The 16,035-nt window shown below is 49.8% G+C and overlaps 1 protein-coding gene across 2 annotated transcripts in view; it reads left to right on the forward strand.

The window, feature by feature from the left end:
* The first annotated feature begins 11,881 nt into the window (after nt 1–11,881).
* The window catches only part of LOC117753909 (leucine-rich repeat-containing protein 30-like), a 10,689-nt gene continuing 6,535 nt past the window's right edge, over nt 11,882–16,035 (forward strand). The window contains exons 1-6 of one of the 2 annotated variants that reach the window (XM_034572431.1): nt 11,882–12,170; nt 12,294–12,685; nt 12,848–12,979; nt 14,216–14,329; nt 14,649–14,783; nt 14,903–15,036. In XM_034572431.1, the coding sequence (XP_034428322.1) occupies nt 12,554–12,685; nt 12,848–12,979; nt 14,216–14,329; nt 14,649–14,783; nt 14,903–15,036 (647 nt within the window). In that variant the 5' untranslated portion in view covers nt 11,882–12,170; nt 12,294–12,553. The remainder of the gene's footprint in view (nt 12,171–12,293; nt 12,686–12,847; nt 12,980–14,215; nt 14,330–14,648; nt 14,784–14,902; nt 15,037–16,035) is intronic. The other variant, XR_004612323.1, reaches the window with a different exon arrangement.

Here is a 16,035-nt window from a genome sequence, read left to right on the forward strand (position 1 = left end):
GAGAGACCAGGTGAGAGTCCAGGTTAGAGTCCAGGTGAGAGTCCAGGTGAGTGGACAGGTGAGAGACCAGGTGAGAGACCAGGTGAGAGACCAGGTGAGAGTCCAGGTGAGAGACCAGGTGAGAGTCCAGGTGAGAGACCAGGTGAGAGTCCAGGTGAGACTCCAGGTGAGTGGACAGGTGAGAGACCAGGTGAGAGACCAGGTGAGAGACCAGGTGAGAGTCCAGGTGAGTGGACAGGTGAGAGACCAGGTGAGAGACCAGGTGAGAGACCAGGTGAGAGTCCAGGTGAGTGGACAGGTGAGAGACCAGGTGAGAGACCAGGTGAGAGTCCAGGTGAGTGGACAGGTGAGAGACCAGGTGAGAGACCAGGTGAGAGTCCAGGTGAGTGGACAGGTGAGAGACCAGGTGAGAGTCCAGGTGAGAGACCAGGTGAGAGACCAGGTGAGTGAACAGGTGAGAGACCAGGTGAGAGTCCAGGTGAGAGACCAGGTGAGAGACCAGGTGAGAGTCCAGGTGAGAGACCAGGTGAGAGTCCAGGTGAGAGACCAGGTGAGAGACCAGGTGAGTGAACAGGTGAGAGACCAGGTGAGAGACCAGGTGAGAGACCAGGTGAGAGTCCAGGTGAGAGACCAGGTGAGAGACCAGGTGAGTGAACAGGTGAGAGACCAGGTGAGAGACCAGGTGAGTGAACAGGTGAGAGACCAGGTGAGAGTCCAGGTGAGACTCCAGGTGAGTGGACAGGTGAGAGACCAGGTGAGAGACCAGGTGAGAGACCAGGTGAGAGTCCAGGTGAGAGACCAGGTGAGTGAACAGGTGAGAGACCAGGTGAGAGTCCAGGTGAGACTCCAGGTGAGTGGACAGGTGAGAGACCAGGTGAGAGACCAGGTGAGAGACCAGGTGAGAGTCCAGGTGAGAGACCAGGTGAGTGAACAGGTGAGAGACCAGGTGAGAGACCAGGTGAGTGAACAGGTGAGAGACCAGGTGAGAGTCCAGGTGAGAGACCAGGTGAGAGACCAGGTGAGAGTCCAGGTGAGAGACCAGGTGAGAGTCCAGGTGAGAGACCAGGTGAGAGACCAGGTGAGAGTCCAGGTGAGAGACCAGGTGAGAGACCAGGTGAGAGTCCAGGTGAGAGTCCAGGTGAGTGGACAGGTGAGAGACCAGGTGAGAGACCAGGTGAGTGGACAGGTGAGAGACCAGGTGAGAGACCAGGTGAGAGACCAGGTGAGAGTCCAGGTGAGAGACCAGGTGAGAGTCCAGGTGAGAGACCAGGTGAGAGTCCAGGTGAGAGACCAGGTGAGAGACCAGGTGAGAGTCCAGGTGAGTGGACAGGTGAGAGACCAGGTGAGTGAACAGGTGAGAGTCCAGGTGAGAGACCAGGTGAGAGTCCAGGTGAGAGACCAGGTGAGAGACCAGGTGAGAGACCAGGTGAGAGTCCAGGTGAGTGGACAGGTGAGAGACCAGGTGAGAGACCAGGTGAGAGACCAGGTGAGAGTCCAGGTGAGAGACCAGGTGAGTGAACAGGTGAGAGACCAGGTGAGAGTCCAGGTGAGACTCCAGGTGAGTGAACAGGTGAGAGACCAGGTGAGAGTCCAGGTGAGTGGACAGGTGAGAGACCAGGTGAGAGTCCAGGTGAGTGGACAGGTGAGAGTCCAGGTGAGTGGACAGGTGAGAGACCAGGTGAGAGACCAGGTGAGAGACCAGGTGAGTGGACAGGTGAGAGTCCAGGTGAGAGACCAGGTGAGAGACCAGGTGAGTGGACAGGTGAGAGACCAGGTGAGAGTCCAGGTGAGTGGACAGGTGAGAGACCAGGTGAGAGTCCAGGTGAGTGGACAGGTGAGAGTCCAGGTGAGTGGACAGGTGAGAGACCAGGTGAGAGTCCAGGTGAGAGTCCAGGTGAGTGGACAGGTGAGAGACCAGGTGAGTGGACAGGTGAGAGTCCAGGTGAGTGGACAGGTGAGAGTCCAGGTGAGTGGACAGGTGAGAGACCAGGTGAGAGACCAGGTGAGAGACCAGGTGAGAGACCAGGTGAGTGGACAGGTGAGAGACCAGGTGAGAGTCCAGGTGAGTGGACAGGTGAGAGACCAGGTGAGAGACCAGGTGAGTGGACAGGTGAGAGAACTGTGTCGAGATGAGAACAGAATCAGCCAATCAGGGGCTGTTATTCAACCTCTCTACAGGTAAATGTGCGTGTCCGTGTGATTAATGCCTGCAGCTGAGCTGCTCTCCTCTGATTGGTGGATGTTTGCTGAAATGGGACCTGCAGGTGAAAGATATTTTGGAGTGTGAGCAGCTCTCAGCTCATCAGCCAACACCTCGCCTGTGTCTCACCTGTAAACCAGGTGAGTGCAGATAATCCTGAGCTGTGTAATTCTATCCTTTCACCAACAATCACCTCATCCTATCTTCTCATCTACCTCTTCCTCTTCTTCTTCTTCTTCTTCTCCACTGATCTCCATCACTGCTCTTTCACACACAAATCATTTCATCCTTCTCTCTCTCTCTCTTCGCAAAAATAAATCATCCCGTCTGCTGAAAGGAGATTCCTTTACAAACAATGACATACCCCCCCCCCCCCCCCTCCCCTCTGATGTGGCTCTGCACTAATGGATGTTTTCAGTTTGATGCTACATGGTTGTGATTCAGAGATGTGAACAGAAAAATAAAACATACAGATGTGAATTATATCATGTGACCATCAGAGAGCCTTCTACATTAAAGGAACATCACACCTGGTTAAAGGTGGTTCACACAGTTAATTGATCCTTGATCCGTCGCATGTATGTTGAGGTTCAGTACACAGGTCACCGATCACACCGCCTCTCATCCTCTGTCACCTGACCAGGTGAGTCCCTGCAGCTGAACATCTGTCCACATATTTATGTCAAACTGAGATCCTCCATAAACAAGAGGATCTGACCAATCAGACAAACATCACATCATCAAGAACAAACCCCCATCCAGTGATAACTCAGAGGAATCAGATTCTGCAGAAGTCCATCTTACATCTTGATGTTTTTAAGTTTCCTTCAGTATCCCAGTGATTCAGTGTTCATCACTGAGTTCACTGCAAACAGGAAGTGATCACAGTATTTTGACAGTCTGACTGTAAAGAGAAAATAAAAATAAAAAATAAACAGTAAGGCTCATGTTGTAGCTCCAAGCTAACTAATGGAATCTGTAGTAATATCAATCAGAGCATTATGGGACCTGAAGTTGTCAAAGTTAGAGCATAACGTGTATTAAAAGAAATTAGACAAAATAAGAGAAGTGAGATAATTAATAGAAAAGTTACGCCATGGTGGTGGTTACTGAGGACGAAGAGGAAACTGACTCTGTCCAATTCAATCAAATGTCAGGACGAAGAGACACAAAACATTCAAATTTAAATCAACTCACCTGCAAGAGAACCTTTAGAACCTTTAGAACCTTTAGAACCTGTAGAACCCGGTCCCAATTCAGCCCTCAGCCCAACCCCTTCGTTTTGCTCTCGGCAGTGAAGGGGTAGTGTTGTTCTCTAAGTGATGTAGGGTTGGTGACATCTTGCTCTTCAAACACCCCTACATCGGTACTGTATTCAGGACCCCTCCCAAAAAAACTAAAATACTCATAAATGCTAGTATGAAATCTTACTAAATAACCATAACAGTTTTTTTTAATACAGCAGAATATCTTATTTGAATCCAGTAGCAAATGAAAATGTCATTGAATCGGTGTGAATGCGTTTCAGAAAAAAAATATTATTCAGGACGTCAAAACCAGCCTGTAAACAGTCTGAGTGAGAGTAATGAGTAATGTCCATTAGACTCTTGTGCCCCGTATAATATATAAGATTAAAACAAAATTCAAATTCAAAACAACTTTATTTGTCCCCGGAGGACAATTCGTCCCCTCTGGTGTTATAACGTTTCAGTGCAGACGTTGCTCTGGTCAGAACTAACGTAACATTGAAATAACCGATGTAAACACATTGACTGTCCACATCATATCCAGGCTGAGGAAGGATGGCAGAGGAATTGAGACAGGGAGACGGATGATGGAGGGAGGGAAAGGAAGAGGAGGGAGGGGAAGGGAAGAGGAGGGAGGGAAAGGAAGAGGAGGGAGGGAAGGGAAGAGGAGGGAGGGAAGGGAAGAGGAGGGAGGGAAAGGAAGAGGAGGGAAGGGAAGGGAAGAGGAGGGATGGAAAGGAAGAGGAGGGAGGGAAGGGAAGAGGAGGGAAGGGAGGGAAGAGGAGGGAGGGGAGGGAAGAGGAGGGAGGGACTGGAAGGGAAGAGGATGGAGGGAGGGGAAGAGGAGGTAGGGAAGGGAAGAGGAGGGAGGGAGGGAAGGGAAGAGGAGGGAGGGAGGGAAGGGAAGAGGAGGGAGGGAAGGGAAGGGAAGAGGAGGGAGGGAAGGGAAGAGGAGGGAGGGAGGGAAGGGAAGAGGAGGGAGGGAGGGAAGGGAAGAGGAGGGAGGGAAGGGAAGGGAAGAGGAGGGAGGGAGGGAAGGGAAGAGGAGGGAGGGAGGGAAGGGAAGAGGAGGGAGGGAAGGGAAGGGAAGAGGAGGGAGGGAGGGAAGGGAAGAGGAGGGAGGGAGGGAAGAGGAGGGAGGGAGGGAAGAGGAGGGAGGGAGGGAAGGGAAGAGGAGGGAGGGAGGGAAGAGGAGGGAGGGAGGGAAGGGAAGAGGAGGGAGGGAGGGAGGGAAGAGGAGGGAGGGAAGAGGAGGGAGGGAGGGAAGGGAAGAGGAGGGAGGGAGGGAAGAGGAGGGAGGGAGGGAGGGAAGAGGAGGGAGGGAGGGAAGAGGAGGGGGGGAGGGAAGGGAAGAGGAGGGAGGGAAGAGGAGGGAGGGAGGGAAGGGAAGAGGAGGGAGGGAGGGAAGAGGAGGGAGGGAGGGAGGGAAGAGGAGGGAGGGAAGGGAAGAGGAGGGAGGGAAGAGGAGGGAGGGAGGGAAGGGAAGAGGAGGGAGGGAGGGAAGAGGAGGGAGGGAGGGAGGGAAGAGGAGGGAGGGAAGGGAAGAGGAGGGAGGGAGGGAAGAGGAGGGGGGGAGGGAAGGGAAGAGGAGGGAGGGAGGGAAGAGGAGGGAGGGAAGAGGAGGGAGGGAGGGAAGGGAAGAGGAGGGAGGGAGGGAAGAGGAGGGAGGGAGGGAGGGAAGAGGAGGGAGGGAAGGGAAGAGGAGGGAGGGAGGGAAGAGGAGGGGGGGAGGGAAGGGAAGAGGAGGGATGGAGGGAAGAGGAGGGAGGGAAGGGAAGGGAAGAGGAGGGAGGGAGGGAAGAGGAGGGAGGGAGGGAGGGAGGGAAGGGAAGAGGAGGGAGGGAGGGAAGAGGAGGGGGGGAGGGAAGGGAAGAGGAGGGAGGGAGGGAAGGGAAGAGGAGGGAGGGAGGGAAGGGAAGAGGGACCCTTATAAACAATAATCTGCTGAGGACAGAAATGAAAATCATATCAGTTTCAAAGCAAAAACAAAACTATGAGATAAAAAGATAAAAAAAAACATCAAACTGAACTAATAAAGAGAAAAATAATGTGTGTGTGTGTGTGTGTGTGTGTGTGTGTGTGTGTGTGTGTGTGTGTGTGTGTGTGTGTGTGTGTGTGTGTGTGTGTGTGTTTGGTTCCGTGAGAAGTCTTATCGCAGCAGGACGACTCATACAAATGTACAGTCTTGTTAAAGAAGCATGACAGTAGCTGTGATGTTTATCTGCAGCTTTGTGGCGTGATAACGTCTGAGCTCCGGTTGATAAGAAGGTTTGAAGCTGGAGAATCTTCTCTTTCTTTAGAGAAGAGAAGTTCAAGTTCAAACAGGACATTAGCTCGAGTCATCACATTGTCGTCGAACACTCGCTGCCAGCACCAGCACCAGCACCAGCACCAGCACCAGCAGCTTGACAAGAGGTTTACGTTCAGATGTTCATGAATTCAATCTTTTCTACTGAGAACAAACCTTTTTACTTGATGCACACATCAACACAAAAACAAAGTTTTAGTTTGTTGCTGAGGTGTTACAACCCCGCTGCATGCTGGGAGTGGTCACATGACCTCTGGCTGTTTATTTGGTTCAAACCAGTCGAACCTGTTTCCTTTTAATCTGTTTGCCGTCTATCTTTTCTCTCCATCCACAGTGTCTCCCTTCTTCATCTCTTATCTTCCTCATCATCTTCAGCGACTCGCTGTCAGGACTCGCAGAAACAGCACGTAGGCATGAAGACCGTCATGGCCGCCGCCCGCAGCAACAGCAGCAACATGCAGGCTTCTTTGATGATCTTCAAAACAAAACTGCTGCAGTAGAACAAAACGCTGCCCAGGTAAAATAAACTAGACAGAGGCCACGGCAACACAGGCCACGGCAACGCAGGCCACGGCAACACAGGCCACGGCAACGCAGGCCACGGCAACGCAGGCCACGGCAACGCAGGCCACGGCAACACAGGCCACGGCAACGCAGGCCACGGCAACACAGGCCACGGCAACACAGGCCACGGCAACAGAGGCCACGGCAACAGAGGCCACGGCAACACAGGCCACGGTAACAGAGGCCACGGTAACACAGGCCACGGTAACAGAGGCCACGGCAACAGAGGCCACGGCAACACAGGCCACGGCAACACAGGCCACGGCAACACAGGCCACGGCAACACAGGCCACGGTAACAGAGGCCACGGCAACGCAGGCCACGGCAACGCAGGCCACGGCAACGCAGGCCACGGCAACACAGGCCACGGTAACAGAGGCCACGGCAACACAGGCCACGGCAACGCAGGCCACGGCAACGCAGGCCACGGCAACACAGGCCACGGCAACACAGGCCACGGCAACAGAGGCCACGGCAACGCAGGCCACGGCAACGCAGGCCACGGCAACACAGGCCACGGCAACACAGGCCACGGTAACAGAGGCCACGGCAACGCAGGCCACGGCAACACAGGCCACGGTAACAGAGGCCACGGTAACAGAGGCCACGGCAACACAGGCCACGGCAACACAGGCCACGGCAACACAGGCCACGGCAACACAGGCCACGGTAACAGAGGCCACGGTAACAGAGGCCACGGCAACACAGGCCACGGCAACACAGGCCACGGTAACAGAGGCCACGGTAACAGAGGCCACGGCAACACAGGCCACGGTAACAGAGGCCACGGCAACGCAGGCCACGGCAACACAGGCCACGGCAACACAGGCCACGGCAACACAGGCCACGGCAACACAGGCCACGGTAACAGAGGCCACGGCAACACAGGCCACGGTAACAGAGGCCACGGCAACGCAGGCCACGGTAACAGAGGCCACGGTAACAGAGGCCACGGTAACGCAGGCCACGGTAACGCAGGCCACGGTAATGCAGGCCACGGTAACAGAGGCCACGGTAACAGAGGCCACGGCAACGCAGGCCACGGTAATGCAGGCCACGGTAACAGAGGCCACGGTAACAGAGGCCACGGTAACAGAGGCCACGGTAACAGAGGCCACGGTAACAGAGGCCATGGTAACAGAGGCCACGGTAACGCAGGCCACGGTAACAGAGGCCACGGTAACGCAGGCCACGGCAACACAGGCCACGGTAACGCAGGCCACGGCAACGCAGGCCATGGTAACGCAGGCCACGGCAACCTGAGGCCATGGTAACAGAGGCCACGGCAACACAGGCCACGGTAACAGAGGCCACGGTAACAGAGGCCACGGTAACAGAGGCCATGGTAACAGAGGCCACGGCAACACAGGCCACGGTAACAGAGGCCACGGTAACGCAGGCCACGGCAACACAGGCCACGGTAACGCAGGCCACGGCAACACAGGCCACGGTAACGCAGGCCACGGTAACGCAGGCCATGGTAACCTGAGGCCATGGTAACAGAGGCCACGGCAACACAGGCCACGGTAACAGAGGCCACGGTAACAGAGGCCACGGTAACAGAGGCCATGGTAACAGAGGCCACGGCAACACAGGCCACGGTAACAGAGGCCACGGTAACGCAGGCCACGGCAACACAGGCCACGGTAACGCAGGCCACGGTAACGCAGGCCACGGCAACACAGGCCACGGTAACGCAGGCCACGGTAACGCAGGCCATGGTAACCTGAGGCCATGGTAACAGAGGCCACGGCAACACAGGCCACGGTAACAGAGGCCACGGTAACAGAGGCCACGGTAACAGAGGCCATGGTAACAGAGGCCACGGTAACAGAGGCCATGGTAACAGAGGCCACGGTAACAGAGGCCACGGTAACAGAGGCCATGGTAACAGAGGCCACGGCAACACAGGCCACGGTAACAGAGGCCACGGTAACGCAGGCCACGGCAACACAGGCCACGGTAACGCAGGCCACGGTAACGCAGGCCACGGCAACACAGGCCACGGTAACGCAGGCCACGGTAACGCAGGCCATGGTAACTCTGATAACTCTGGTAACCAGGTCCAGGTCTAGTGAGAGGTGTGTGTGGGTGTGTGTGTGTGTGTGTGTGTGTGTGTGTGTGTGTGTGTGTGTGTGTGTGTGTGTGTGTGTGTGTGTGGGTGTGTGTGTGTGTGTGTGTGTGTGTGTGTGTGTGTGTCTCCAGTGCTCTGAGCTGCAGCTGTTTGTCTTTCGGCTGTTTTGACAGAAGAGGAAGTGTTTCTGGTCGAGTGAAGAAGAATGAAGTCGGTTTACGTTGAAGTTTATCTTTGGAGAGACGAGAACCAGACTGACGGAATGAGCCTGGACCTGAGGTAAGATTATCAAAACCTTCAAACTCCGACTGAGTCCCGGTTGGAACCAGGACTCAGTCTCTGAGGGTTCGAGTCTCCAGCAGCAGAAACTGTTTCATTTAGTTTCAGTAACAAACAGATTAAAAGATTTAATCAGATTCAGTAAAAACATAAAAACAGAGATTAAACACACAAACAGTCACTCAGTGTTGAACTGTGTTTTCCTCTACATCACATACACATGAGATATGACTCACCTGTTGAATGAAGAGGCAACAGACCTGTCTGTCTACCCGTCTGTCTCTCAGGACATCCTTGACTCTGATTGGTTTGTAGACGGCACCTGACGAGGGCGTGTTGTCAGTCGGGGGGGTAGTAGTCTTTCCATTTGAATGGAGAAAATTAATGAAGAGCTTCATGTGGTGCCATGGTAACATCATGCTGGTATTGCAAGCAGCATCAGCACCTTCAGGCGCAGTACTCCACAGTACTACAGTACTACAGTACTCCACTAGTACTTATATCTGAGGTGGTGAGCATAGTGTATTACTGTCTCAGGTGTGTCTCATGATTGATTTTGTTTCTTTGTCCTCGTCACTGATCCGCAGCAGGAATGTTGCTACGCTAGCTTCGCTAACACCATGACTCCACTGTGGCATGCTACTAGCTTACTGCTACACACCTGTGATCACATGACCGGATCCTGATTGGTCCATCACCTGTCGTATTAAAGTCAGAGACTGAAGCAGCTGAGTCAGCAATGATGTCATCAACACTTTGTCCTTCTGATCTTGTGATGTGATCAGCTGTGACATCAGCTGATTGTAAACAAAATGGCGACGGATGAGGGCGAGACGCCAACATGAGGGCAACACGACCCCGTTAGAGCCAGAGAAGAAGAAGAAGAAGAAGTCTGCCTGTCTCTCTCTCGGTTGTTGGAGTTAATGAGCCGATTGAAAGTCACAACAAACAGAGAGTGTTTGATCTAAACACACAGACGCACACACAGTAACCTGAGAGCGTGTCCCCCACCTGGACGCACCTGTACCTGTGATCGGTAAACACAGACGAGTCGTCACTTTCTCTGCTCCAGTGTGAACAAGCACATCAAAACCGATCAATAATCATCTATAATCCACTGATCTTTGACTGGGTGAGGCAAGGAACTCATTCCCATGATGCACTGCAGTTCTTACTTGTCATGTAACGTGTGTGAGGTCGTCATGGTGACACAGATGTTTTCTGATCTTCATTTAAAAACTCACCTGATTCATGAGACTGAAACAAAAGTGAACAATCAAACTCTCAGAGAATCCTCATGTTAGTATTGTATATAATATGTTTCATATATACTACACGTTTTAACATGTTTAACATGTTAAACATGTGTAGTATATTTGTTATGTTTAACATGTGTAATATGTTTAATGTGACACAGTAAATTATGATTAATCTGAAAGTTTCTCTTCATTCTCACGTGAACAGACTCGTCCTGTGATTCATGAGTCTGACACACAGGAGGGGGGAGGAGGGGAGGAGGGGGAGGAGGGGGAGGAGGACATGAAAAGGTGGAGAGGAGGTGAGCAGGTGGGATTTAACCACTGAGACAAAACAAGAGAGCATCAGGAGGACGGAGAGAGACAAGTGAAGGAGCTGAAAGGAAAGATGAAAGAAGAGGGGGAAAACATCCCTGTCCACATACATCTGTCCACTTCCTCCATGTGCTGTACGTTCTTTAACTTCACCAGTCATTGGATTTTATTCACTTAAGGATTTTGATGATCATTATTGTGTGTGTGTGTGTGTGTGTGTGTGTGTGTGTGTGTGTGTGTGTGTGTGTGTTTGTATCCACATCTATTTTGCCTGTTGTTGTTGGTGCCCCCCCCCCGTAAAGATGAAAAGAGTCTGATGGAGGTGAAGAGTCGTGGACACCAGCTGCTCGTTCTCTTCTTACATCTCTAAAATCACTTAGACACTGAAACACATGGCTCATCTTCATCCCTCCATCATCAGCTCACATCTTCCTCCTCCTCTTCATCTTCACCCCACAATATCCTTCACATTCTCCTCATGTTTTCTTTGATATCAACAGACACGTGATGAATGAACATGTCTTCATGACGTCTGTATGAACGCTGCTTCCATTTCATACTGTCACATAAGTTCAGCCACATACTTTGTAAACGACACACATGTAGAAACAAAGAAACTGACACATGTTTAATACGAACATGTGACTCATTAAGCTGTGAGACACTAGGACGACACCATGAACCAGTGGGAGTCAAACTCACAACCTCCTGCACTTTAAACCAAAGGCCAGGTGAGTAAGTCACTGATCCACAGAGGTAGAGGACGAGAATCTGGTCAGTGTTATTACCTGGTCAATATGATGAAATAAGGTGCGTTACCTTGGGAACACAGCTCTTTATAGTGTGACGTATTTATGTGGAGCAGGACGATGTTGCCTGTCAATCAAGGTTTGAATGTCACATGACTCAGATGATGAAGTCACATGACCTGGTAACACTCATGTTCTTACAAACTTCATTTATCTCCAGAGCTGTGACACTGAAACACAAGCATGTTCTCCAAACAGGAAGTGAAGCGTAGTCATCTTCTCTTTTTCTTCTGAACTTTCTGATCAGAAGTGACGACAGGTTCTCGACTCTACTGACAAACTGGATCAGAAGCTGTTTTCATACTTGAACTGAACCACAGACATGTTCCTGACATGTTCCTCACATGTTCCTCACATGTTCTGCAGGTTCTGTCTGTGAGAACAAATGTCTGAGTCAGTGTCTCTGGACATTTTCTGGAACTTTTCCTGCAGCCACCTAGTAAAATGTAAAATGTCAGAGTGAGTCCATGTGAGAAAACAAAAAGAAAAACTTCACAGTGAAAGCAACAACACTGATCTTCCCACATTTATACGTCATGTCCGGCTTCCTGCTGCTCTACAGGCTCCGCCCCTCGCCTGGATGTTCCCACATGTTCCTGTTGTTGTGTCTGACGCAGTTCATGACTGAAAACTGTTCATGTCTTCACTGCAGCTGAGTCCAGGTTCAGGTAGAGACACCTGGACTCTGATCTCGTCCAATCAGATGAGACGTCCTGCAGGTTGACTCTTCAAACCTTTACTCCAGATCTGTGTCATAGACTGAAACTCAAAGACACAGCTACTGACGGACAGCAACAGCTGTGTGTGTGTGTGTGTGTGTGTGTGTGTGTGTGTGTGTGTGTGTGTGTGTGTGTGTGTGTGTGTGTGTGTGTGTGTGTGTGTGTTTGGGGCTGGTCAAAGGTGAGATCTAGCTTGTGTGTCAGTGCTCGTCCTCAAATAGAGTCCTTCTTCCTTTTCTTCTTCTCTGGTTGTGAACTCACTGAGCAGTCGATTGATCGTAATCAGCTGACTGTCCTCGTTGCTTCCTCCTTTACTGGACGTCAACCTTCACGCTGCTGATTACCTGGATTTTATTTCAGGCTCCGTCTGTTTCACAACTCTGATCAGAAACTGATGAGGTAAGAAACCCCAACACAACAACCGCAACACAACAACAACAACACAACAACACAACAACACAACACTACAGCGTGTGATTTTTCTTTTTCTGTGTCATGAGCATGTTTTTCTTCAACCTGCAGAATCTCACACAACAAACCTACAGCTGTAAACATCTGGACATGAGATGAATATGTCAACTGCACACATGGTCGTCTGGACAGAAGAACATCTGTAAACCCATAGAACATAAACCAACATCTGGACAGTGGAATCAGTTGAATGGACCAGATGTTTGGTGAAGTAGCAGAATAACGTGTGGACGTCACACAGTTGACCTGAACAGTAGAAACCAGTGGAACCTGTGAGAACAGTAACGTCTCATCAGAGGACGGAGCGAGGGATGGGAGGAGCAGTGTGTAAGCAGGAGGTGAAGGAGGAGAAGAGAAGCTTGGGGAGGGAGGACAGTCTCAGACGATTTATCATCAAACAGTTTGGATACAACGTCCTGAGTCTGGCTCGACGAGGACTGAAGGTACGACTCTGTTAGCCTGTTAGCCTGTTAGCTGATAGCGCTGCAGCTACATCAGCTCATATTATACTATATTATATTATATATCAGTGGTAGCAGGAAGCAGCATGTATGACTGTGACATCACCTCCTGCGTCTTCTTCTCTTGGTGTTTGTTGTTGTCAGGACGTCCCAGATGAATTGTGGGAGCTGTTGGAGTTGGAGAAGTTGAACTTATCTCTGAACAGTCTGAAGGTTCTTCCTCCTCATCTCGCTCTGCTCTCAAACCTGGTCGTTCTCAACCTGTGGGGCAACCAGGTAAACATCTGTCAGAGTTAGTGGACGAGAGGAAGAGCAAACGCACGTTACACTAAAATAAACCATCGGACAGCGTCTGCTCTGACATGTTGGATTGAATGTTCATTGTAAAATACAACGTTGATCTAAGTTCAGCTGTGTTAAACACTGATGAGGTGCATCAGGGTTCTGTCCTCGGTCCTCCAACGTACTGAAGATTTGCGTAGTCTCTGACTCACTGTGATTCTTTCAACATTTGACACAAAATATAAAAACAAGTCTCTCTCTCCATTAGATTCTTCACTGTAAAGATTCAGTTTATCTGAAGCTGTTTTCAGAACTGAACTAAACTCTGGACATGTTCCTGAAATGTTCTGGAGGTTCTGTATGTGAGAACACAAATGTCCAAGACATTTTCTGGAGCTTTTCCTGCAGCCCCAGTAAAATGTCTGCAAATGTCAGAGTGAGTCCATGTGAGAAAACAGGAGGACGGATGTTTTATGTTTTATTTCTTCTTCTTGTTATAAATGTGATAAATTTCACTGTTAAAATCAATGAAACCGGATTAAATAAAGTCTGAATTGATTCAAAATAACAGTAAAATGATCATAAACTTTGACTTTTTAACAGCCTACATCCTACACTTCCCATAATGCATCTGGGTGGTGGTTTTCATCGCAGCCTGAACTAGTCTGAATAATAAAATTATTTTTTTAAAGGTCTAATTATCCTCATGATAAACAAACTGAAGCCAGCAGCAGAGTCAAGGTTCTAGTCCGTGTGCCCATGAGCAAAATACCCCCCCCCCCCCCCCCCCCCCCCCTTCCCCCCCCACCACCCCTCTCAGCTGCTGCTGTGTATTAATAAAGGTTAAAATAAAGGTCAGAATAATCCTCCTTTAATCCTCCAGGATCCAGTTTCTGTTCCATCCTTCCTTCAACTGTCAAACACCAGCACAGCACAGTGACGCCCCCTGCAGGCTGCAGCACTCATTACAGCCACAGTACAATCCAAATGCTTTTATTAATAAAGACTTGAAATATGATCTTTTACATGTAAAACTTCTTATTTATCACAGAATAGATTTCTTATATTAATTAAATGTCACTTTAGATTTTAATCTTAAATTATCTAATTGTGTTATTTTTGCTGCAGCTGTGTGTATTGCTGCAATATTATTGTGTTGTTGTGGTTGTTGTATGGTTGTGTTGTTGTTGTCTTGTTGTGTCATTGTGTTGTTGTTGTTGTTGTGTGCAGTTGAGCAGTCTGCCATCAGAGATCGGTCAGTTGAGGAGACTCCGAGTTTTATTCGCCTACAGAAACAGACTCACTGAAGTTCCTGAGGAGCTGGGAGCGTGTACACAACTGGAGGTACAAATACACACAAGACCACATGAAACTACACAATCAAGCACAGAAGCATCCACTTGGATCATCTGATGTGGCGATGACATTAAACCACATTAATTATTTTACTTGTTTAGAAAACAGTGGAATAATGAACAGTTAACGTCACAGATGTGTCGCCTGTAACATGAATAAAAGATGAGTTTTCTCTGAGTGACATATATTTAAGGAGAATGACAAAGGAGCTAAGTTGGAACCTTGTGGTTCTCCACAGGATACGAGTGTGGACGATGATTTACCTGTTGAAGAAAGACAGCTGTTGTTTGTGTTGTCTGTCCCTCAGGTGCTGAGTTTAGCCAACAACCAGCTGTCCTCTCTGCCGGCGTCTCTGTCCAATCTGACCCGACTCAGGAAACTCAACCTCAGCCACAACCACATTGCTCACATCCCGGGCTGTGTCTACAGCATGAAGGCACTGGTACGTTCCACAACAGTCAGAAAAAACAAACACAGCAGCACAGTCATCCACCAGGGGGTGACAGAGACACTACATAACAACCTGTTGGTTACGGTTAGTTACCTCCTCTGTCCCAACAGGTGTTCCTACATCTGGCCTGTAACCATCTGGAGAATCTGGCAGAGAACATCCAGGCTCTGGTGGAACTAAAGATCCTCATTGTGGAAGGAAACAGCCTCCACTCACTTCCCAAGGCCCTCTGCTGCCTGACCAGGTAACCACACTGACCAGTAACAACACTGACCAGGTAACCACACTGACCAGTAACAACACTGACCAGGTAACCACACTGACCAGTAACAACACTGACCAGGAAACAACACTGACCAGTAACAACACTGACCAGTAACAACACTGACCAGGTAATAACACTGACCAGTAATAACACTGACCAGGTAACAACACTGACCAGGTAACAACACTGACCAGTAACAACACTGACCAGTAACAACACTGACCAGGTAACAACACTGACCAGTAACAACACTGACCAGGTAATAACACTGACCAGTAATAACACTGACCAGTAACAACACTGACCAGTAACAACACTGACCAGGTAACAACACTGACCAGTAACAACACTGACCAGTAATAACACTGACCAGGTAACAACACTGACCAGTAACAACACTGACCAGTAACAACACTGACCAGTAACAACACTGACCAGTAACAACACTGACCAGATAACAACACTGACCAGTAACAACACTGACCAGTAATAACACTGACCAGTAACAACACTGACCAGGTAACAACACTGACCAGTAATAACACTGACCAGGTAACAACACTGACCAGTAACAACACTGACCAGTAACAACACTGACCAGGTAACAACACTGACCAGTAATAACACTGACCAGGTAACAACACTGACCAGTAACCACACTGACCAGTAATAACACTGACAGGTAATAACACTGACCAGGTAACAACACTGACCAGTAACAACACTGACCAGTAACAACACTGACCAGTAACAACACTGACCAGGTAACAACACTGACCAGTAATAACACTGACCAGGTAACAACACTGACCAGTAACCACACTGACCAGTAACAACACTGACCAGTAATAACACTGACAGGTAACAACACTGACCAGGTAACAACACTGACCAGGTAACAACACTGACCAGTAACAACACTGACCAGGTAACAACACTGACCAGTAATAACACTGACCAGTAACAACACTGACCAGG

The sequence above is a fragment of the Hippoglossus hippoglossus genome, chromosome 20 (genome assembly GCF_009819705.1).
Source record: "Hippoglossus hippoglossus isolate fHipHip1 chromosome 20, fHipHip1.pri, whole genome shotgun sequence".
NCBI classification, from domain to species: domain Eukaryota; kingdom Metazoa; phylum Chordata; class Actinopteri; order Pleuronectiformes; family Pleuronectidae; genus Hippoglossus; species Hippoglossus hippoglossus.